The sequence below is a fragment of the Mchenga conophoros genome, linkage group LG18 (assembly GCF_057382185.1).
Source record: "Mchenga conophoros isolate Kocher_MC1m ecotype Shallow Benthic linkage group LG18, M_conophoros_male_GT1.1, whole genome shotgun sequence".
NCBI lineage: Eukaryota > Metazoa > Chordata > Actinopteri > Cichliformes > Cichlidae > Mchenga > Mchenga conophoros.
In genome coordinates, this window is record NC_140543.1 from 35,599,040 (window position 1) to 35,622,201 (window position 23,162).

A 23,162-nucleotide genomic window follows, 5' to 3' on the forward strand; every position below is an offset into this window, starting at 1 on the left:
TGAGATATGTTCAAATATTGCCTCAAATTTCAATGTGCAGAAACCAAAAGGACTGAAAATTGCAGGATGGACCTTTGTTTGACCTTTGACAAAAAAGATCAGGTATTTGATATATGAAGATTAAATTTCATGTCAATCTTTATATATTTTGTGCAAATCGGAGACTGTTAGAGCAGAAGGCCTATGTTCATTTCAGGTGGAATTACTCAGTGGCTCAATTTTAGCTCAGCAATTCAGAGTGTATGGCTGGGTCTCTCCACAGCGTTATTTATTGAAGCAGTGTGTGGTCACCTGGACAGAGAACAGAAAAAAGTCAGCCAACATCCAAAGAGTTTTAAATATCCTTCGACAAACCCAAAGAACTATTTCTGATGGCTACTTTTAAAAATATTACCAAACAGCTTCTTGAAGATAGTTCAAGCTGTGTTGGTCCTACCAAATACTGACTTTAAACCTTGTTATAATTGTGCAAACTCTACTTTTGCCTTATGGACTGTATTTTCATGTATATTGCACAGCTCAATAACACCGCACCTATTTTAGACTAGAAAAGTTTCACACAGTACTGTATATTCAAAGTGAAAAATGTACAGAAACAGGAATAAAATGTACTACACGCTGTTGCAGTACTAGTAAGGTTTTATTTGCATCCCCCCCTCCAAAGATCACTTTGAGCAGCTTTGCAGCCGACTTGTTCCTGGCACAGCTCTCCCCAAAGCAGTCCCAGCCCACTGCCTCTCCATTCTTCTGCAGCACAGCCGCAGACCACTCCTACCATATACCTCCGCCGCCCTGAGGCCGGGGAGCCATCTGGCCGAGCCTACCGAGCCAAACAGATAGGTGGCAGCACATGCAGCATGCGGACGCAGCACTTGGTCCATGAGAAGCTAGAAATTGACTGGGGCTCCAAACAAGCCGAACAGAAGTGTGACAAATTGGTACAAACCGTACTGAGTGGAGAACGACGTATTTTTCCTTAAACTCTGGACAAAAAGAATCTGCCACTATCCCTTGGTTCAATGAGCAGTGCCTAACCGGTCCAGATGCTTGTCGACCCAGGCCCTGGGATAAGTGACACCTCATTCACCTTACGATAGTCAGCACAGAACCACATAGACCCATCTTTGTTTTCCACACGAACTATGGGGCTACACAAGGCGCTGTAAGACTCTTCTAGTGGAGATATCATCTGAATTTCAGGAGCGGGACTACTCCTCCTTCACACCCCCTCTGGCCTCAGGCCATAAAAGCCCCCCTTCTCCAATACCCGCTGTTCTCATTTTCATGCCCCCCCCTTTTTTCTTTCCTCTCTTCTCCTGTCCTCTCCTCTCTTCCTTTCCTCCCTTTATTTCTCGTTAGTACAGGGGGTTCTGCACGGCCTGAGAGCCATCGCCAGTCCCCTTCAAGGCCTTCCCCAAACCGCAGCACTAATCACACTCCCTCATCCCTCATTGCTCATCGTTACCAAGGGAGTGGACCCTGCTAGTGAAATACTCCCACATCGTTAGCGCCTCAGCCAATTCTTTCTGAACAATTTGTCCTTCAGGTAACCTGTAGGGCTGTGAGTGCACTGTCACACCAGGACACATTTCAAACTGGAGCTCTATCAGAGAGGTACGGCTGGGCATGGGGAGAACATCTGCAAAATGCTGTTGCAACGCAGCAACATTCACTCGCTCAGCCTGAGTGTGATCATAATGGAGGGAAGGAGGAACTGGGCACCTCTGGCCAAACTCATCTCTCTCCCTCATCAGAGAAGTGGGTTTGGCCTCTCTCCATGTTTTGAGAAGGTTAACCCTCTCGAGGCAGGCGTTGCCGATTTGCAACAGTTAAAAACTAACAACCTGATTACCCCACATACATATTTTATGAGTTTTTTTTACTCAGAAGTACCACTGCAGGACTTGGTTGTGCATTAGCAACAAAAAGTTTAATTTGAGCCTGAGAGGGTTAAGGTGATATACCTGTGTGGCTCCTCTCCTGTCTGACCGCACCACTGCATAGTCAACACCTGTTACCCATTTACTGTGAATGGTAAATGGTAAATGGCCTGTATTTATATAGCGCTTTACTAGTCCCTAAGGACCCCAAAGCGCTTTACATATCCAGTCATCCACCCATTCACCCACACATCCACACACTGGTGATGGCAGCTACATTGTAGCCACAGCCACCCTGGGGCGCACTGACAGAGGCGAGGCTGCCGGACACTGGCGCCACCGGGCCCTCTGACTACCACCAGTAGGCAACGGGTGAAGTGTCTTGCCCAAGGACACAACGATGAGACTGTCCAAGCCGGGGCTCGAACCGGCAACCTTCCGATTACAAGGCGAACTCCCAACTCTTGAGCCACGATCGCCCCTGTGTGACCATGAAGGCTCCTTGCAACCTGCTGAGCAACTTTGAGATGAAAGAAGGGAGTAATGCAAGCACTTTGTCTCCCTCTAGCCGCTCTGCCATACAGGCACTCCTGAAGTTCCTGAGCCTGGAGACAATTTTCTCGTGATAACTTTCCCAGTGCGTGTCTTTGCTCTCAGGTCCAGAACATACTGAATGTCCTTCTTAGCTGGGCTTGGACCTTCCTCCCAGTTTTCCTTAATCAAGCTTCTTGCCGAACAGCAGCTCAAAGAAAGAAAATCCCATGGAGGCCTGGGGCACCTCCCGCACTGCAAGCAACAAAGGTTCTAACCCGTGATCCTGATTGCTTTCATCCCCGTGAATAAACCTATGAATCATGGGCTTCAAAGTCTTATTCCGTCGCTCCACCAGCCAGTCCAGGATTCTGGGAGAAAATCCAGAATTTTAATAAGACTTTAAATTTTCCAAGATGGTTATGTTTGTTTGTCATGTTTGCATGTGTATGTATGTGTGTACCGTTCTGTCTGAAAATACAATAGCTAAAAAAGTGTTGAGCACATTTTGATAAAACGTTGTAGGGTCTAGAGTGGGGTCATGTTAAAGTTTGGGCTACATCCATCCAGGTCTTCAAGGTCAACTTAATGATTTATTGGTTGAAAATTGACAAAAAACCTCAGAACTTAGAAAGCACAATGTGAAAGAGTGCATTGTCAGAAACTACCATATTTCGAATATAAGGTAATATTATTAAGGTAATATTATTAAGGTAATATTATGTCATATTTGACCTGTGACCTCTCCTTCAAGGTCAACAGAGTAATAGCCATCAAGTGAACCACACATTTAAACTCATTATACAATAAAATGAATGGTGCATGTTTCATATCCACATAAATACAAAATAATTATACTCAAAGTTCTGTCATTTATATTAACATAGATTTTAACAAGGCAAACAAAAGCCTGCACTTTGCACTTCTTTTTACTGCACTATAAACTAAGGTTTAAAAAGAACAAAGAAAACAAATGGATACATACAAAATAAAATAATATTCCTTTAAAAGTAAATATCGTCCAAAGAGTGAGCTGCTTCGGTGGAGATTCGAGTGCATTTTCAGCCCACTGGAAGACAGATTCATTTGTCAACTAAAATATTAACATTCAACATATACAGACTGGTATTCAGCCATCATAATGATCAAAACTATAAGTGCAATAAACCAGTTTGAAATGAAATAATGTGGACTGTGAATGAAAATATCGTCTATGGTTAAGTTTTAATAAAGTAAAAAAGCAGGCACTGAGACAGAATCAGATAAAAATGGATGTGAACAGATCACTAAACAGACCAATAGAAATAGAGCTGCTCTCCTAGGAGCTGGCACAGGGAAGCAGCTTGGTGCTTCACATTCCTGTCCAGCCATTCTTACCCACTACCATGTCACTCTGTAAAACGGTAAGGCAGCTGTTGGCTTCCATCAACTCAAAGTGCATCTCTGAACTTATCCAGCCCAACACCTGCCCATCCTCTCACACACAAACTGCTGAAGCACACACATATGTGATCAAATCTGTGCACAAGCTAGATCACAACAGTCTTATGAGAACTTACATGTGAGAGAAAAGGTGAGTTGTTCTTGCTGAACTGAAGCATCAGTGCAAAGTTATCTTCTAGACAATGTATGCTTGGTGCAAAGTAAATGACGGCTAACTAACTGAACAGAAGAGCAACATAACGACTGAATGTCCGTGTTATTGTTCACTGATCATATACAAAACAAATTCTTTACATCTCAGCTGGATAAGGCACAAACTTTTTATTGCAGCATTTCAAAACGTGAAAATTTACTCAGCAGTCAGACTGACTGCTAAACAGGCACATACTCCAGGTTTTTATGGGCAGTCTAGATGCTAGGCCTGACACTCAAATCCACTCTGCTCCCATTGGCTCATCTCGCTGAGGGTAAAGGCCTGGTTTCCAACTAGCTACTCCCAGCTTCAGCTTTCACTGCACTCTGAAGTCACACGTCATCAACAGTCCAATCAGGCTGGACTTGGGCACCAAAGACTTTCACACAGTCCAGGGGTGGTGATGGTTTCATCTTTCTCCCTTGCCACCCCCCTCATTCCTCCATGTGTTTTTATCCTCTCCTCCACCCGGCTATTTTCAGGCCTCCGTTTTGTCTGTGTCTGCTGTTCTGTCTGCTGTCGTTTTTTAAAAAGGCCCCTCTGACTAGTCTGGATGGATCCACTGCAAGGTCACAAAAGTAGCTGTTAGAGTAAAGTCATTCAGGAGTCCGGTCACTGCTGCAGAGAACAAGTTATCAAGTTTTATATGCAATGGATGTGAACAGATCAACAAACACACTCACTCTCCAAGGACCATAAAGAGTGTAAAGTCACTCCTTTTTAAAAATTACATTTACCTTAAAAACACACACACACACACACACACACACACACACACACACACACACACACACATATGTAAATACAGTATATTAGGTTAAAAACAGAAAAAAATTCTAACAAGCTTAAAGTGACTTTTACTCAATACAGACTGAACTCTCTGAAGCACCTTTTGTTCCAGTCTCTGTCAGTGGGATTCACAGTTTTATAATGTTGAGGTCCAGACTGTGGGGAGGCTGGATGATGTCACAGTACTTCTCTTTGCTCATAATTCCATTAATACTGACGAGATCAATGACATCAGTGACTTCAGCCCCAAACTGTGGCAGAGCATCCACGGTGTTTTACAGATGGCTGTCAACACCCACCCCGGGGCCTTTATCTTACCCCCTCCTACAGATTGATGATACTTTGAACCAACAATTTAAAATGTTTCATTCTGAATCGAATTTTTAGTTTTATAAATGTGAAACTGTTTTATATTTGGCATTTTACCAAATTTTTTCATAAATTCAACTAAAAAATTAGAAGCAAATCATGTTTTTTCCCCTCCAACATGCTGCTGGTAGCAAAGATACATTTTAAAACTGGTTCTTTGCTAAACTGTCTTATGTGTAGACACAGCACTGGTTTATACATATGTGCCTTCCTGGGTATCTCTGGACCACTTCCAGTACAACTGCTATTTTAGATGGCTCAGAGTTCCACTGAGACCACTTTTATGTGATCTCAAATTTGTGGAAGAAGCAAATCTTCTAATAAACTGAGCATTATCACAGGAGATTCATTCACTGCAAACAAGCTCTTGCATGCTGTTGTGTGCACATCCATGGGACCAACACAGCCTTTGCTGCCCCATCGTACTCCATTCATGTTCATCCCCATCCCCAAACAAAGTTCAAGTTAAAGTGTTGTCATCATTGTGACACACTGAATAATATACTGTTCACATCACAGTTTCATAAGCAGACAGAAAGTGGAGTGCTCTTAAAATAGCAGCAGAACTTGATGGTTAAGGTAAAGCCATCATACAATAGACTCAAATGTACTTATTTTGCTTCCTGGAGCATCGACCTGCTACCAGCAAAGCTTTGTGATGTTTGTAGTTTTTATGTCTGTCCGGCTGGCGAGACAGAAGACTTCCTTCAACTGAATGCTATAATGTGTACTTGAATTAAGGTTTCCAATTTAAGCCACAAAAGAAAAGAAACCTGTGTATAAATCAGAGGGATCCCATGTCTGCTTTACAGAATGATTCTCACAACTTTCATGTGAACAATTAATTATTTCTACCAACACCTATTAGTTTATTAAAAGCACATAACAAAGCAACACCTGGTAAAGTCTCCTTTCTTTATGAACCATTTGAAAACTACAGTTTGTTTACAAACAGTTCATGAAATTAATAATATCCAAAGCTGCCCTCACAATTCTGAATACTCTAGCTGATACTAATATAGTTTGCTCTTGTGTGTCAGAAATACAGGACTGTCAGGACGTTTTACCTCACATCTTAAATTTCTCCTTAGCTTAAACCCCAAAAGGTTGATTCTGTTCATCTGGATGTAGCGGAATCACATAATTACGCTACATCCAGATGGATTTACTTACCTGGACGACTGATCGAGACCTTCTTGGCCTAAAGTTTATAGGTCATGATTGTGGGCCAAGAAGCAAGCAAAGCAGCGTAAACAGGACTGTGTCTGAACATGACAACAGCTTTGGTCATCTGTAACTGTTAGACCAACTCTAGAACTCATTGTTTTAAAGGAACGCCACCCAGTGGGACAGTGTTCTGTTTTATGTTCTGTAAAAACGGGAGAAAAGGGCTACATCACCGTTAGTAGCTGTTTATCGTCCTTTTGTAGGACAATAGTAGTAGTAACAATTTTTTAAAAAAGACCAGTGTTGCCCTTTAAACAACCAAAGCTTCACTTTCCCTCAGTCTACTTAGGCACTCAGTTCCAGTTATTCACTTGGCTTTCCACAGCATCACAGTAACACTTGATGTGCAATACACTGAAACCTGAAAAAATACAATGATTGGAAAAAATTACTGAATTATTAATTTCTCTCTTCCTCGTAGTCCTTTCACCAGAGGATGAGGCAAGGATGGAGTCTCCATGGATACTCCATCGTGTCCTGTGCATCCGTCAGTGTCAAACATATATTCAAACCAGGCCCAGGGGTCAGTTTTGCTAATTGGAGCACAAACGTTCCAGGCTAACTGAAAACAGAAGAATTACCACAGCAGAACTGTAGAACCGTACCATTGTGAAGGTGCAATGCAGGGATAGAACAAAAATGTGTTAACAGTCATGTCAGTGGAGTGAATACAGTTTTGAATGTAATCAGCAGCCATGTTTGACTCGGACTGATGAGCCTTTAATCCAAAAATGTGTAAAATGCAATGCAATAATTTGCAAATGTTATAAAGCCATATTTTATTCACAACAGAAAATATCATGTTTACACCAACAAATTAAAAATGTGCAAGAACGTCAGACGTCATATAGCTGGAACCACATATTAAACACTTTTAGCATTGATGATGGCGTTGCCAATTCCATAAGCACTAATGCATCCCATAGCATCAGATATGCAGACTTTTGAACTGAGCACAGGTAACAAAGCAAGATGGTCCTTCTTTAGATCGTTCGTGGAAAACATGTCTGGACTAAAGAGGGACTCGTGTTCCAAAAACAAGGACCACAGTAACTCAAAGCCCCCCCACCACACTCGGATCTAATTCTGGGAACAGTTTAAAGATGTGCACCTGATGACCTGAGAGGTCTGACACTGTAGTGGAGAGGGGACAAAGCAGGGAAAAGCATTGGGACCTGTATAAAGCAATAGAAGGATTTTAAAGATAACTCCTTTTTGATTACTTGTAAAATGATAATAATTAGTATGTATTAGTAAAATGTTCCTCTTTTTAGTACCACTTACAGTTTCCAGTCTTTTATTGCCACCGTCTTAACTTCTTTATAAAGTAATATTTTCTTAAAGGGGTACATTGTCTTATTGTAAACATTTGCTACTCTTTCTGTTTTCTGTTGTGAATAAATTATAGCTTTGCAGATCACTGCACTTCTGTTTTTATATACAGTTTGTATTGAGGTTGTATTCTAAATGACCGATCTTTCCTGAGTGCACGATAAACACAACAGCAAACCAGTTTCAGTTGTGAAATACTCATACAGCTGCAAATTCTTACCCGAGCCCATATTTGGTCAGGTGAGGAAATGGACAAAAATGATTGCTAGACCTACATTCAACAGCATCACAAGAACCACCAAGATAGAGTTAGGGCCCTGTGGAGACACACAAGAAAGCTCTTTAAGTTATTTCATTTATTTTGCAACATTATGATTACTGACGCTATCAAAATCAACAAGACAAGCAGTGGGCCCCACTGACAGCATGCAGTATGTAGTGGAAACTAGTAAAGATATCCTCTTGAATTCAGTTCAGTCAGATCAGAATACTTTATTAATCCCTCAGGAAATTGTGTGGATTACAGTTGCCCAAAGACAGTAACAGTAACAGACTAAACTATTTAAATAATACAATATGTTGCAGAGTTTACCAATTTAAGAGCTGGCACAAATCGCTCAACTATAAGTATGAAGAGTATCACAGAGGTGAAATATATATGATTGACATTTAATTCTAACCTGTGAACTTTTTACTGTAGAGCGTGTGCAACAGTGTGGAACTATTGCAGTGTTTACAGCGTATTAGATGGAGGAGTTGTACAGGGCGATGGCCACAGAAAATAGTAGTTGTCCAAGACAGCTGTCTAGTTCAGAGTTCCCACTTTCTTCTTCTGCAGAAGGTCTTTGGTAACATTTGTTTGTCATCTTCTTATAATCCTTTTGTTGCTTCACCTTTTGCTCTTGTAGAGACTCATATCACCCTGTGTGTGTGTGTGTGTGTGTGTGTGTGTGTGTGTGTGTGTCGTTCTTTTCTTTTTTGCTCGTTTGCATGCAACCTTTATTATACCATTTATGAATTTTGTTAATAAATCTGAACTGCAAATTTTTATTTAAATTTTGCAAGACAAATACTTGTCAAACAGGCCACCACCTACTGAAGCCTACAGAACCACATCATCTGCAAAAAGCAGAGGTGAGATTCTGAAGCTACCAAACTGGAAGCCTTCAGGCACGAGGCTATGCCTAAAATTTCATAAAAATAATGAGCAGGATTGGTGACTGAGTCCAACACCTACTGTGAATAAGTCCAACACTGACTGCTGGCAGTGTACAACTGTAGCTCTTGCAACAGTCCTCAATCTGAGATTTGATTAATGGATAAAGTTTCCTTTCCAGTACCCTGGTACAGTCTATCTTCCCAGCGAAGCTGAGTAGTGTGATCCCCCTATAACCTTCCAGAAACTCTTCTTAAAGATGGGAATCACCACTCCAGTCTACCAATCCAGAAGCACCTTGCCACAACCGTGTTTACGGAAGCGGTTGTGGGATTCATCGGGAAACTAGCAGATGATACCGTGGAGACAAAGACTATCACAACGTTTCCCAACCAGAAGCCGTGGGTGGATAAAACCATCCGCGACGCACTGAGATCCCGCACCGCTGCCTACAACACGGGACTCACGACGGGGGACATGGACCCGTACAAAGCCACGTCATATAACGTGCGGAGGGCGGTGAAAGAGGCGAAGCAGCGCTACGGGAGGAAACTAGAGTCACAACTCCAACAGAGTGACTCTAGGAGCCTGTGGTGGGGACTAAGGACAATAACGGACTATAAAGCACCAACAACCGGTATGACGAACGTGGCCGTGACTCTGGCAGACGAGCTGAACACTTTCTATGCTCGCTTCGAGGCTGCAGCTAAGGACTCCAACGATGCTAGTGTTAGCGGCGCTAACGGCTGCAGACAGGAAGATACTGCCAGCACCGGAAACGTGCTCGTCATCTCCGAGCATGAAGTAAGGAGAGCCTTCAAGAGAGTGAACACCAGGAAAGCAGCAGGACCAGACGGCATCCCAGGTCGTATCCTCAGAGACTGCGCATACCAGCTAGCTCCTGTGTTCACTGAGATATTCAACATCTCTTTATCTCAGTCGGTGATCCCCACATTCTTCAAAGAGTCCATCATTGTTCCTGTCCCGAAGAAACCCCCCCCTGCTTCTCTCAATGACTATCGCCCTGTAGCCCTCACCTCAGTAGTGATGAAGTGCTTTGAACGCCTGGTCAGAGACTTCATCATTTCTTCACTACCAGACACACTGGACCCACTACAGTTCGCTTACCGTCCAAATCGTTCCACAGACGATGCCATCTCTCATCTCCTCCACACATCACTCACTCACTTGGACACTAGAAGGGGGAATTATGTTAAAATGCTCTTCATAGACTACAGCTCTGCATTTAACACCATAATTCCCTCCACACTCACCACCAAGCTGGAGCATCTGGGACTCAGCTCATCTATGTGTCTGTGGATCTCCAACTTCCTAACTGGCAGACCACAGGCAGTAAGGATGGGCGGACATGTCTCAGCCTCCACCACTCTCAGCACTGGAGCCCCCCAGGGGTGTGTTCTGAGCCCCCTGCTGTACTCTTTGTACACATATGACTGTGTGGCCACTACCAGCTCCACCACCATCATCAAGTTTGCTGACGACACCGTCGTGGTGGGCCTGATCTCTGATAACAACGAGACGGCCTACCTGAAGGAGATTAGGAATCTGGAGAACTGGTGCCAGAGGAACAACCTCCTTCTAAACGTCAGTAAGACAAAGGAGCTGATAGTGGACTTCAGCACTAAGCAGGAGAGGAACTACCAGACCCCCGTCATCAACGAGTGCCCAGTGGAGAGAGTGGACAGCTTCAAATACCTCGGAGTTCACATCACGCAGGACCTGTCATGGTCCTGTCACATCAACACCGTGGTGAAAAAGGCCCGACAGCGTCTCTACCACCTCAGACGCTTGAGAGACTTCCAACTGCCCTCCAAGGTGCTCAGGAACGTTTACTCGTGCACCATAGAGAGCATCCTGACGGGAAACATCTTAACCTGGTTCGGGAACAGCACCATGCAGGACAGACGAGCTCTACAGAGGGTTGTGCGGTCAGCTGAGCGCACCATCCGCTCCGAGCTCCCTGACCTGCACTCAATCTACAGCAGGCGGTGCTGGACCAAGGCCAGGAAGATCGTGAAGGACCTCAGCCATCCCAACAACAGACTGTTCTCTCTGCTGAGGTCAGGAAAGCGATTCCGCTCCCTGAAGACCAACACAGAGAGACTGAGGAGGAGCTTCTTCCCGCAGGCGATACGGTCTCTCAATCACACCACCACATAGTACTGACCCACACATACAGTTCTTACACACACACTGGACATTCTGGACATTGTTTCACTTCATTACTTAAATCACGCTGCTGTTATTGTGTATATGCTGCTGTTATTGTGCATATATTTATTTATATTTCTTCATACATTCTTATATAGTTCTATATTGTGTATTTTGTTGTACAGTTATTTTATTTTCAACTTTAATTTATATATTTTATCTTATTCTTCCCAGTTAAATTTACCCTTCATTCTAATTTGTGTTGTACAGTTATTTCATTTTTAACCTTAATTTATATTTTATTCCTTCCTAGTTAAATTTACCCTTTTTAATTTTTCATATTTATTTCCTATCTTATTCATAGCCTTTTCCTTTTTTGTTTTCTTTAGGTCACGAGCAGTTGTCCAAGCATTTCACTACATATCGTACTGTGTATGACTGTGTACGTGACAAATAAAATTTGAATTTGAATTTGCCAGATCTTCAAGACAGACTTAGAACAACAAGAGCCTTAAGGAAGTCAGAGCAACTCATCCACCCCAGAGGCCCTGCTGCTACCAAGTAGTTGTTTAACTACTTTGTTGATCTTGCCCCTGGTGACAGGCAAATCGTGCCCCTCATCCACACACTCTGCGTCCTCTACAGAAGCAGGTCCTCAAAGTATTCTTCCTGCTGTCCGACTATATCCACAGTTGAAGTCAGCAGCACCCCACCCCCACTAAACCCTGTGTGAGAGAGCACTGCTCCTAAACGGTCTGAAGGCCACATCCGGCCCGCGATATAATTTCATATGTCAATATTGTCGCAGATGCCAACAGACTTAATAAACTGATCCGTAAGGCCAGCAATGTTGTGGGGATGGAGCTGGACTCCCTCAAGGTGGTGTCGGAGAGGCGGATGCTGTCCAAGATAAAGACAATGTTGGATAACACCTCCCACCCACTCCATGACATGCTGGTCAGTCACAGGAACACGTTCAGTGAGAGACTGAGATTACCCATGATGCACCACTGAACGACACAGGAAATCATTCCTGCCTGTGGCTCCCTGTACAACGCATCCACTTAACACACTGTTTGCTGCTACAGCTACACATGTTTCTTTTCCAAATATTTATTTATAAGTGACTTATGTATGTATGTATGTATGTATGTATGTATGTATGTATGTATGTATATATATGTATATATTGTACTATTCTTAGTTAGCGTATTGTCTGTCTTGTCTTAATGTTGGTTTAAAATGGAGCACTGTAACAAAAAATAATTTCCCCCAGGGATCAATAAAGTATTCTGATTCTGATTCTGATTAATGGCCTGTCGGTATGTGGCAGCTGAATCTTCAACCCTGCTGAGAATCCATGTAGGAAGGACTTTATTTTGATGGGCACACCATGCAGCAAATCACAAGACTGACTGTAATCATACTGTTATGTGAAAGAAGGGAGGGAGTTAGACGCTTTCAAGACAGCTAGTGTAGTGATACAGGCTAGCTACAGAAAGAGACGAGCGGGAATTAAATGCAATCGCGTAGCGAAAAAGTGAAAAAACAAGCAAAGCTGGGTGCCGAATCCATAAAATTAGGAGCTGCCTAAAGTGGTACCCATATTTATTTGCAACCATTTTCCAGGTTTCATCATCGTCCAGGCCTTAAACCTCATGTGTGTTCTCCCCAGTAGGAGTAAATTCATTAAAAAATGAAAACACTGAATAAAAAAAATGCTTCCTTGAAAAAGTCCAAATTTACAGTTTATTACACATATTACACAAAATATACAAAAAGTATGCAGAAGTGTACCAGAGAACCACGGTCAGTGTCCGAGTGTCTAAATGAGTCTCACAGGCCTGGATGTGTGTTTGAAACCATTTATAATTGTTAACTTGTTTGATCTGCTGCTCACCGCAAACAAGTACAACCAGTAACTTTGGACTTTTAACTGGATTTTCACAAGTTTTACAGCATTTCCTTGCAACTTCATGCATGTCTTCCTCCTGTAAAAACAGCTGAATTTCTTCTCTGAGCTCAAAGATTCATTATTATCAGGAAGTCCTAAAAACTCACTGAAAAGCCTTCAGTTAATCCAAAATGCTGCAGCAAGAGTCCTGACAGGGACTAGAAAGAGAGAGCAGATTTCTCCTGTTTTGGCTTCCTGTTAAATCCAGACTCTAATTTAAATCCACCTCATCGCACACAACATCTGGAATAATCAGATCCCACTGAAGGCTGACATGTGGGCCTCACTGCTAAACATGTCTGTCTGTCTGTGTGTGTGTGCTAGGGAATGTAAATGTATAGCATTGTTATATCATTAATATCAAAATATGGCACTTTTATAGGAGGTAAAAATGTATTGTGGTATTACCGTGGGCACCATGATATGGCAACAGCCCTAATTCTGGACATATATCCATATTCAGATTATAGTTATTGTAACATTGGTGGGAAATTCTAGAAAGTATAAGTCATGTCAGTACAATCTGAACACGCACACTCACTGTGCGTTCGATTCTCCCTGATTGTTAGAATACTATATTATAAAAATATGTGTGGCAACTCAACTCACCGATTTGTCCTCTACAATTTCAGGATCCATTTCCATACTGGCTTTCTTGGTTTCTGCAAGGCTCCTTGATTTGCTTGATTCCTTTTTTTGCGGTTCCTTGGGAGGCTCTTGTGCTTTGGTGCCATCTTTTGCTGGAACTTGTGAAGGGATAGGGGCTGGCAGGGGTTTTGGTGCTGGTGGTTGAATTTGTTTGACAGGTGATGGCAGCAAGTGTACAAGGTCAGATGGGTGAAGATCATCCACTACACCAATTGGTTCTTCAGGGGGTTGAATCTTAAGAGTTGCTTTAACATGGTAACCATGGAACTGGGAGTGAATCTGTCCATTGCTTGAGTAACTGCTGACTGTAGTGGTAGCAGACTGTTTGACTGCTGGAGAAGCCTCTTGTTGCCTTACTTGCTGTCTCAGAGAAAGTTTTGACACTGCTTTTGTTATGCCTGTACAATGAAAAAAAGACAGGAGTAATGGAGACCACAGTTAACCAAATGACTAATGCGTATACAATATACTGGTTCAGGAGGTAGAATTTCAAGTTTTCAGTCAAGCTTCACATCTCAGTTCAGCTTCACAGTATCTGCGGGATGCTGTTAATTTTCAGCAAGACAATAAGCAAAAAGACCCTCCAGCTTCCTAATTGGCAAACCATGGGTCTCTATAACCTAATCCAACCTAAACCCACCAAACACAGATGGTTCAGGATGAGATGAACTACAGAGTCAAAGAAAAAATAACAGCTTTCAGGAGAACTTCCTCCAGACTGTTGGGAAACCTCCTGTTGCAGTAAATATGTAGAAATTAGCTGTATTACTATTACAGCTAATATCTGATAGACAAACATGCAATAAAGTTGCTTACCTGCTGTCAAAGCCTCCGCTGCTGCATCAGAGGCAAGAGTTTTACTGCTGTAAAAAGCCTTTTTAGCAGCAGTAGGTGAAGGACTAGGGCTGGGACCTGGGCTTGCAGATGGAGACTGGGTTGGTGTTGTGCCTTTCCTGTAGAAATGTGGGCTCCCCGAAAGAGATTTCTCTTTTGTCTCCTCTCTGGGCTTCTCAGTTACATCTTGCGAGTCACTGTACTTCTGCAGTGTGTAGTCGGGTCCTAGAAACAAACACAAACACAAACACACACACACACACACACACACACACACACACACACAAAGACTTTTTGTTCTCTACACTTAGTTTGAAAGACAGATCAAAGTCAGATCGGACACAGCTGCCTTAAAAAACCCCCCAAAAAAACAAAAAATAATTACAGTTGGAACAGTTACAAATTTGGACACCATGTATCAACACCACTGTGGTGGAGGTGTGGTCTGTAGCTCCGCTGCAGAAGAGGGGTGGCACAGTGGGCTCAGAGCACAGTGCCAGAGAGGCTGGCAGTGCAGCTGGGGCCAGTCTGCTAATCAGGCTCTTCCTTTTTACTGACGCAGGGACCTGGCAGAGGGTTGTTGTTGCCAAGCTGAGACATGTCAGCTGCAAAGCTGCCACAACAAAACTCAAAGAAGTCTTTAAATAAATGGTCACTTACCTGAAAACGCTGTTTACTGGGTCTGTCTATCACAGTTGTCCCGAAAACGCAGGACGCATGTCAGATCCATAGCCTGTACAGCTGGCCCAGCTGCTGGGTCAGATGGCGGCAGAGCTCACAGCCGTGCACAAACAGTACATGGTGGTGCGTAAGGGGAAACTGAAGACACTCCTGGCCACAGCAGAGGGGTGTCAGTGGCCTATGGACGAGTGGTTGCTGCTGCTATGGAGGGAGGCTTAGATGGTGGCCCTGAGCTTGCTGCCGGCATCGCGGTGCTTTCCCAACATCTGCCGGGCCATGCTGGACCGCTGGCAATTCTGGAAAAGTGCAATGTCGGCAGAGTATTAGCCCTTCACTCAGCAGTTCATGGGCCCAGCGGTTCTCTGATGTGGTGGCTGCAGCCACCACATCAGAGAACATCAGAGGGGGAAGCGTGGCAGTTTGAGCTGGTGGACCTTGAACAATTCGTGGAGGGGTTCCCTGGGAAGACAGCGCAATGGGTCCACTGCCCTCGACCAGCGAGCCTGGAGGTGGTAGTCATGCTGGCAGAGATCCACAAGCAGCATGGCTAGAGGAGACTGAGAGACGCGGCTGCCTAACGAGTGGGATGAGGCCAGTCTCAGCTCCGAGATGCTGGTTTCCCTTCTGTGCTGCAATCACATCTCCCTGTTCTGCCTTCCCAGGCACTGCACCAGGACCCACACGAGCTTGGGGCAGGAGTGTTGGAGGTGCACGTGATAAGGACACATCTGCTGGGAATGTCTATGGATGGAGGTCAGACAGGTATTCCATGTTGCAGGCCCTCCAACACCCTCTATCCATCTGAGAGGGACGTACAGCACACCGGTAAGTTACCAAGGGGGTATACACAAGGCTATATGGTGGACTTGGGCTGCATCCAGAACCTGGTCCCCCAAACTCTGATCTAACCCAGGGTTGGAGTCAGAGTGGGTGAGTATCTCTTGAAAGCGATACTGACTGACTGACTAGTGCACATCGCTCATGTCTTTCACACTGAAAGAAATGTGCAAATTATTAGAGATTCAATTTATCTGGACCAGCATCTACCACTTTCAGACAGCCAGGTTGGTGGAGCATGTGGGCTTCATAGATAATTGGCAAACCTTCTGGAGGAAACCTGGTCTTGTTAGGAGAGACGGCATCCATCCCACTTTGGATGGAGCAGCTCTCATTTCTAGAAATATGGACAAATTTATTAAACCCCCCAAAATATGACTATCCAGAGTTGGGACCAGGAAGCAGAGTTGCAGTCTTACACGCCTCTCTGCAGCTTCTCTCCTCCTGCTACTTCCCCAAAAACCCATCTCCATAGAGACTGTGTCAGCTTCCAAACAGACAAAAAACAAACTAAAAACCAGCAACAAACAACTTAAACATAAACAATTACAAAGAAAGAACAATACAGCATCCACATCTGAACCAAAGAGTAAAACAGTGAAATGTGGATTATTAAATATTAGGTCTCTCTCCTCCAAGTCTCTGTTAGTACATGACTTAATAATTGATCAACAAATCGATTTACTCTGCCTCACAGAAACCTGGTTGCAGCAGGATGATTATGTTAGTTTAAATGAATCAACACCCCCGAGTCATTCTAACTACCAGAAACCTCGAAGCACATGCCGAGGGGGCGGTGTGGCAGCAATTTTTCAATTAAATTCAGTTTTATTTATATAGCGCCAAATCACAACAAAAGTCGCCTCAAGGCGCTTCATAGATACAGAGAAAAACCCAACAATCATATGACCCCCTATGAGCAAGCACTTTGGCGACAGTGGGAAGGAAAAACTCCCTTTTAACAGGAAGAAACCTCCAGCAGAACCAGGCTCAGGGAGGGGCGGGGCCATCTGCTGCGACCGGTTGGGGTGAGAGAAGGAAGACAGGATAAAGACATGCTGTGGAAGAGAGACAGAGGTTAATAACAGATATGATTCAATGCAGAGAGGTCTGTTAATACATAGTGAGGTAGAAAGGTGACTGGAAAGGAAAAACTCAATGCATCATGGGAATCCCCGGCAGCCTATGTCTATTGCAGCATAACTAAGGGAGGATTCAGGGTCACCTGGTCCAGCCCTAACTATATGCTTTAGCAAAAAGGAAAGTTTGAAGTCTGATCTTGAAAGTAGAGATAGTGTCTGTCTCCTGAATCCAAACTGGAAGCTGGTTCCACAGAAGAGGGGCCTGAAAACTGAAGGCTCTGCCTCCCATTCTACTTTTAAATACTCTAGGAACAACAAGTAGGCCTGCAGAGCGAGAGCCAAGTGCTCTAATAGGGTGATATGGTACTACAAGGTCATTAAGATAAGATGGGGCCTGATTATTTAAGACCTTGTATGTGAGGAGCAGGATTTTGAATCCTGGATTTAACAGGAAGCCAAAACAGGAGAAATCTGCTCTCTCTTTCTAGTCCCTGTCAGGACTCTTGCTGCAGCATTTTGGATTAGCTGAAGGCTTTTCAGGGAGTTTTTAGGACTTCCTGATAATAATGAATTACAGTCGTCCAGCCTGGAAGTAATAAATGCATGAACTAGTTTTTCAGCTTCACTCTGAGACAGGATATTTCTAACTTTAGAGATGTTGCGCAAATGGAAGAACGCAGTCTTACATATTTGTTTAATATGTGCGTTGAAGGACATGTCCTGGTCAAAAATGACTCCAAGGTTCCTCACCGCGTTACTGGAGGCCAAGGTAATGCCATCCAGGGTAAGAATCTGCTTAGATACCATATTTCTAGGCTTTTCAGGGCCAAGTACAATAACCTCAGTTTGATCTGAATGAAGAAGCAGAAAGTTAGCGGCCATCCAGGTCTTTATGTCTTTAAGACATTCCTGCAGTTTAACTAATTGGTGTGTGTTATCTGGCTTCATGGACAGATAGAGCTGGGTGTCATCTGCATAGCAGTGTAAATGTATGCTATGTCTTCTAATGATGCTGCCTAATGGAAGCATGTATAATGTAAACAGAATTGGTCCTAGCACTGAACCCTGTGGAACTCCATAATTAACCTCAGTGTGTGAAGAGGACTCTCCATTTACATGCACAAACTGGAGTCTATTAGATAGATATGATACAAACCACTGCAGTGCAGTACCTGTAATACCTACAGCATGTTCTAATCGCTCTAATAGGATATTATGGTCGACAGTATCGAACGCTGCACAACGCTTTCACACCAGCCTATTAATCAACCAAAGACCCAGACAGACTTTTAATTCATTTGAAAGCCTGATGCTTAGCCTCGTCCACCCCAGATTTAAAACTCAGAAACCAGTCTTACTTGTTATCATCTATCGTCCACCTGGGCCTTACACAGAGTTTGTCTGATTTCTCAGACTTTTTATCTGATTTAGTTCTGAGCTCAGATAAAATAATTATATTGTACGACTCTGGATACTGTAGCTCCTGTGAAAACTAAGGTCTCTAATCAGAAGTATTTGACTCCGTGGAATAATTCTCAAACACGTACCCTAAAGCAGATGACTCGTAAGCTGGAGAGGAAATGGCGTGTCACAAATTTAGAGGATCATCATTTAGCCTGGAGAAATAGTTTGCTGCTTTATAAGAAAGCCCTCCGCAAAGCCAGAACATCTTACTATTCATCACTGATTGAAGAAAATAAGAACAACCCCAGGTTTCTCTTCAGCTCTGTAGCCAGGCTGACAAAAAGTCAGAGCTCTGTTGAGCCAACCATCCCTTTAACGTTAACCAGTAATGACTTCATGAACTTCTTCACAAATAACATTTTTATCATTAGAGAAAAAATTACCAATAATCATCCCACAGATGTATTATTATCTACAGCTACTCTTAGTACCATTGATGTTAAGTTAGACTCTTTTTCTCCAATTGATCTTTCTGAGTTAGCTTCAATAATTACTTCCTCCAAACCATCAACGTGTCTTTTAGACCCCATTCCTACAAAACTGCTCAAAGAAGTCCTGCCATTAATTAATTCTTCGATCTTAACCTCCTAGGACCTGGCGTCCACATATGTGGACATCACATTTTGGGTTATTTAGACCAAAATACTCAATTTTGCTCTACAAGGGCCTTATATCCACTCCACCGAGGACATTATACTGCTACTGTTCTATCGAAATTTTAAATGAATATCCTCATATGTGGCTCTCATTTCATTTTTCTCAGAAACAAAAATTAGGTAAAAAAAAAATCTGGCAAATCTTTGTTTTTACATTCATCAGGACCCAATCAGTCCAAATACCAAATAGAAATTAAAAATGCATGCCGTGGAAGAGTTCGGGTCTTAGGAGGTTAAATATGATCAACCTATCTCTAATGATCGGCTATGTACCACAGGCCTTCAAGCTGGCTGTAGTTAAACCTTTACTCAAAAGCATCTCTAGACCCAGCAGTCTTAGCTAATTATAGGCCAATCTCCAACCTTCCTTTATATCAAACATCCTTGAAAGAGTAGTTGTCAAACAGCTAACAGATCATCTGCAGAGGAATGGCTTATTTGAAGAGTTTCAGTCAGGTTTCAGAGCTCATCACAGCACAGAAACAGCTTTAGTGAAGGTTACAAATGATCTTCTTATGGCCTCTGACAGTGGACAACTTAGTGCATGCCATGTATACAGTACGTAGCATATAACTGTTTGAATATTCAGATGAGAAACTTCCATCAGGACACCGAGTTATGGAGAAAAAAAGTGGCCCTGTTGTTGCATTTCAGCACACATCCCCGGTAAAGTCAAAACAATCCAGACTACGATGGTGAGAGTGGACGAAGCTGTGAAAGGCTGGCCATTCCTGAGGCTCATGTGAGCAAACACGAGGCCAAAGCTAATACAACTTTGAATCTGTCACAGTCATACATAACAGAGAAGGAAGCTGGAGGAACTATATGAAGCTGAGCAGAAATGTCTAAAACAGGAAAATGAAGCATTTGATAGATTTTGAAAGCGCAGCAGAGGCAGAGAAAAGGAGATTCCAGTCTATGCAAGGCCAGCAACAAGATAATTGGTACTATCACCACCACTTGGTGTCCTGGTCAACAACAGCACCCACAGTCACCACACTGGATCTATCTAGTTCCTGTGGGGTCACCCACAGGTAGTGCCTGGCCTATCCACTACTCTCCTGTACCACAGCAGTCCATGTCACCCGTTGCCCAAAAGACTGATGTCTGTCCCTCTATCAAAGTCTCGACAATTCTTGACAATGCACTGAACATGAAGAGACTTCAAAACCAACAAATGTCTCAGGTGCAACCCACCTGTGTAATTAAAACATTAACCAGCAGGTGATGATAGTTTCTCCAATGAGCGTTTTTCCTTTTTTAGTGCAGTCAGCTAGAGAGCTGAGTGACGTGGGTGCTGAACCGAAAGCACTCTGTACACTTCCATTTAAGTCTCTTCAAGGCACTTTATTTTGTAAGGTACCCTACAATAATACAGAGAAAAGATCAACAATCAGATGAACCCTTACAGCGGGGGTGTCAAACTCAAATACACAGTGGGCCAAAATTCAAAACTGGAACAAAGTCGCGGGCTAACGTTAATATTTACTGAAAAAAAAATCTTCCTCTAGATATAAGAATGAATCTTTTCTTATGGACTCAAGCACGTTTTGCTGAAAAACTGAATATAGAACAAGCAAAGCTTAATACTAAACAATATATATATTAGCTGTATAATACCAGTAGGCCAGCTCTAATAGTCATTTGGTATGGCTTCGCGGGCCAAATGTAATTAGGCTGCGGGCCAAATTTGGCCCGCGGGCCAGAGTTTGACACCTATGCCTTACAGGGAGTGCAGAATTATTTATAGTTTTCACACATTAAGTTTTTTACTTCTCACTAAACTGTATCTTTGTATCTATCTACATTTTCTGTCATAATCTGATTTTACTTTCTATGCAAATATCAAAAAAGCTGTGTTTTTGTCTTTATTCAGTTCAATATAAATATCTGATATTACAGGGAGTGCAGAATTATTAGGCAAATGAGTATTTTGTCCACATCATCCTCTTCATGCATGTTGTCTTACTCCAAGCTGTATAGACTCGAAAGCCTACTACCAATTAAGCATATTAGGTGATGTGCATCTCTGTAATGAGAAGGGGTGTGGTCTAATGACATCAACAACCTATATCAGGTGTGCATAATTATTAGGCAACGTCCTTTCCTTTGGCAAAATGGGTCAAAAGAAGGACTTGACAGGCTCAGAAAAGTCAAAAATAGTGAGATATCTTGCAGAGGGATGCAGCAGTCTCAAAATTGCAAAGCTTCTGAAGCGTGATCATCGAACAATCAAGCGTTTCATTCAAAATAGTCAACAGGGTCGCAAGAAGCGTGTGGAAAAACCAAGGCGCAAAATAACTGCCCATGAACTGAGAAAAGTCAAGCGTGCAGCTGCCAAGATGCCACTTGCCACCAGTTTGGCCATATTTCAGAGCTGCAACATCACTGGAGTGCCCAAAAGCACAAGGTGTGCAATACTCAGAGACATGGCCAAGGTAAGAAAGGCTGAAAGACGACCACCACTGAACAAGACACACAAGCTGAAACGTCAAGACTGGGCCAAGAAATATCTCAAGACTGGTTTTTCTAAGGTTTTATGGACTGATGAAATGAGAGTGAGTCTTGATGGGCCAGATGGATGGGCCCGTGGCTGGATTGGTAAAGGGCAGAGAGCTCCAGTCCGACTCAGACGCCAGCAAGGTGGAGGTGGGGTACTGGTTTGGGCTGGTATCATCAAAGATGAGCTTGTGGGGCCTTTTTGGGTTGAGGATGGAGTCAAGCTCAACTCCCAGTCCTACTGCCAGTTTCTGGAAGACACCTTCTTCAAGCAGTGGTACAGGAAGAAGTCTGCATCCTTCAAGAAAACATGATGTTCATGCAGGACAATGCTCCATCACACGCGTCCAAGTACTCCACAGTGTGGCTGGCAAGAAAGGGTATAAAAGAAGAAAAACTAATGACATGGCCTCCTTGTTCACCTGATCTGAACCCCATTGAGAACCTGTGGTCCATCATCAAATGTGAGATTTACAAGGAGGGAAAACAGTACACCTCTCTGAACAGTGTCTGGGAGGCTGTGGTTGCTGCTGCACGCAATGTTGATGGTGAACAGATCAAAACACTGACATAATCCATGGATGGCAGGCTTTTGAGTGTCCTTGCAAAGAAAGGTGGCTATATTGGTCGCTGATTTGTTTTTGTTTTGTTTTTGAATGTCAGAAATGTGTATTTGTGAATGTGGAGATGTTATATTGGTGTCACTGGTAAAAATAAATAATTGAAATGGGTATATATTTGTTTTTTGTTAAGTTGCCTAATAATTATGCACAGTAATAGTCACCTGCACACACAGATATCCCCCTAAAATAGCTAAAACTAATAACAAACTAAAAACTACTTCCAAAAACATTCAGCTTTGATATTAATGAGTTTTTTGGGTTCATTGAGAACATGGTTGTTGTTCAATAATAACATTATTCCTCAAAAATACAACTTGCCTAATAATTCTGCACTCCCTAAGTAAGCACTTGGCGACAGTAGGAAGAAAAAAAAAAAAACCTTTTAAGAGGAAGAAACCTCCTGCAGCACTAAGGTCAGGGAGGGGTGGTAATCTGGCACGAGGGGTTGGGTGAGTGGAGGAAGACGGAAAGAGATTAACAATAACTAACGATTAATTAAAACCAATGATTGAATCATTGTTGTATAAACACACTGTATAAAAAAAAGAGGTGAGTGAAGAAGAAGTGCATCATGCAAACCCCCAGCAGCCTAGACCTATTGTAGCATAACTAAGGCTGTGTTCAGGGTCACCAGGTCCAGCCCTAAAGATCATTTAAAAATGGTAAATGGACTGATTCTTATATAGCAGTTCCTACTCTCCCAGAGTACTCAAAGCGCTCTACACAACATGCCACATTCAGCCAAGCACTATCTTCTATACTTTGAAGTGCTTACTAACTACCTACTAACTA

At 42.9% G+C, this 23,162-nt stretch overlaps 1 protein-coding gene across 4 annotated transcripts in view; it reads right to left on the minus strand.

Annotated features, from left to right (window-relative positions):
- Positions 1 to 1,273: 1,273 nt before the first annotated feature.
- LOC146554282 (junctophilin-1-like) overlaps positions 1,274 to 23,162 on the minus strand; it is a 49,006-nt gene continuing 27,117 nt past the window's right edge. The window contains exons 4-7 of one of the 4 annotated variants that reach the window (XR_014889399.1): positions 14,511 to 14,753; positions 13,656 to 14,092; positions 6,825 to 8,081; positions 1,274 to 4,609 (exon numbers count right to left, since the gene is read on the minus strand). Coding sequence is in view for 3 of the 4 variants with exons in the window: in XM_085253505.1 (XP_085109631.1) it covers positions 8,001 to 8,081; positions 13,656 to 14,092; positions 14,511 to 14,753 (761 nt within the window). In the remaining variant the exon portion in view is untranslated. Of the gene's footprint in view, positions 8,082 to 13,655; positions 14,093 to 14,510; positions 14,754 to 23,162 lie in introns of all 4 variants that reach the window. The other 3 variants (XM_085253505.1, XM_085253506.1, XM_085253504.1) reach the window with 3 other exon arrangements.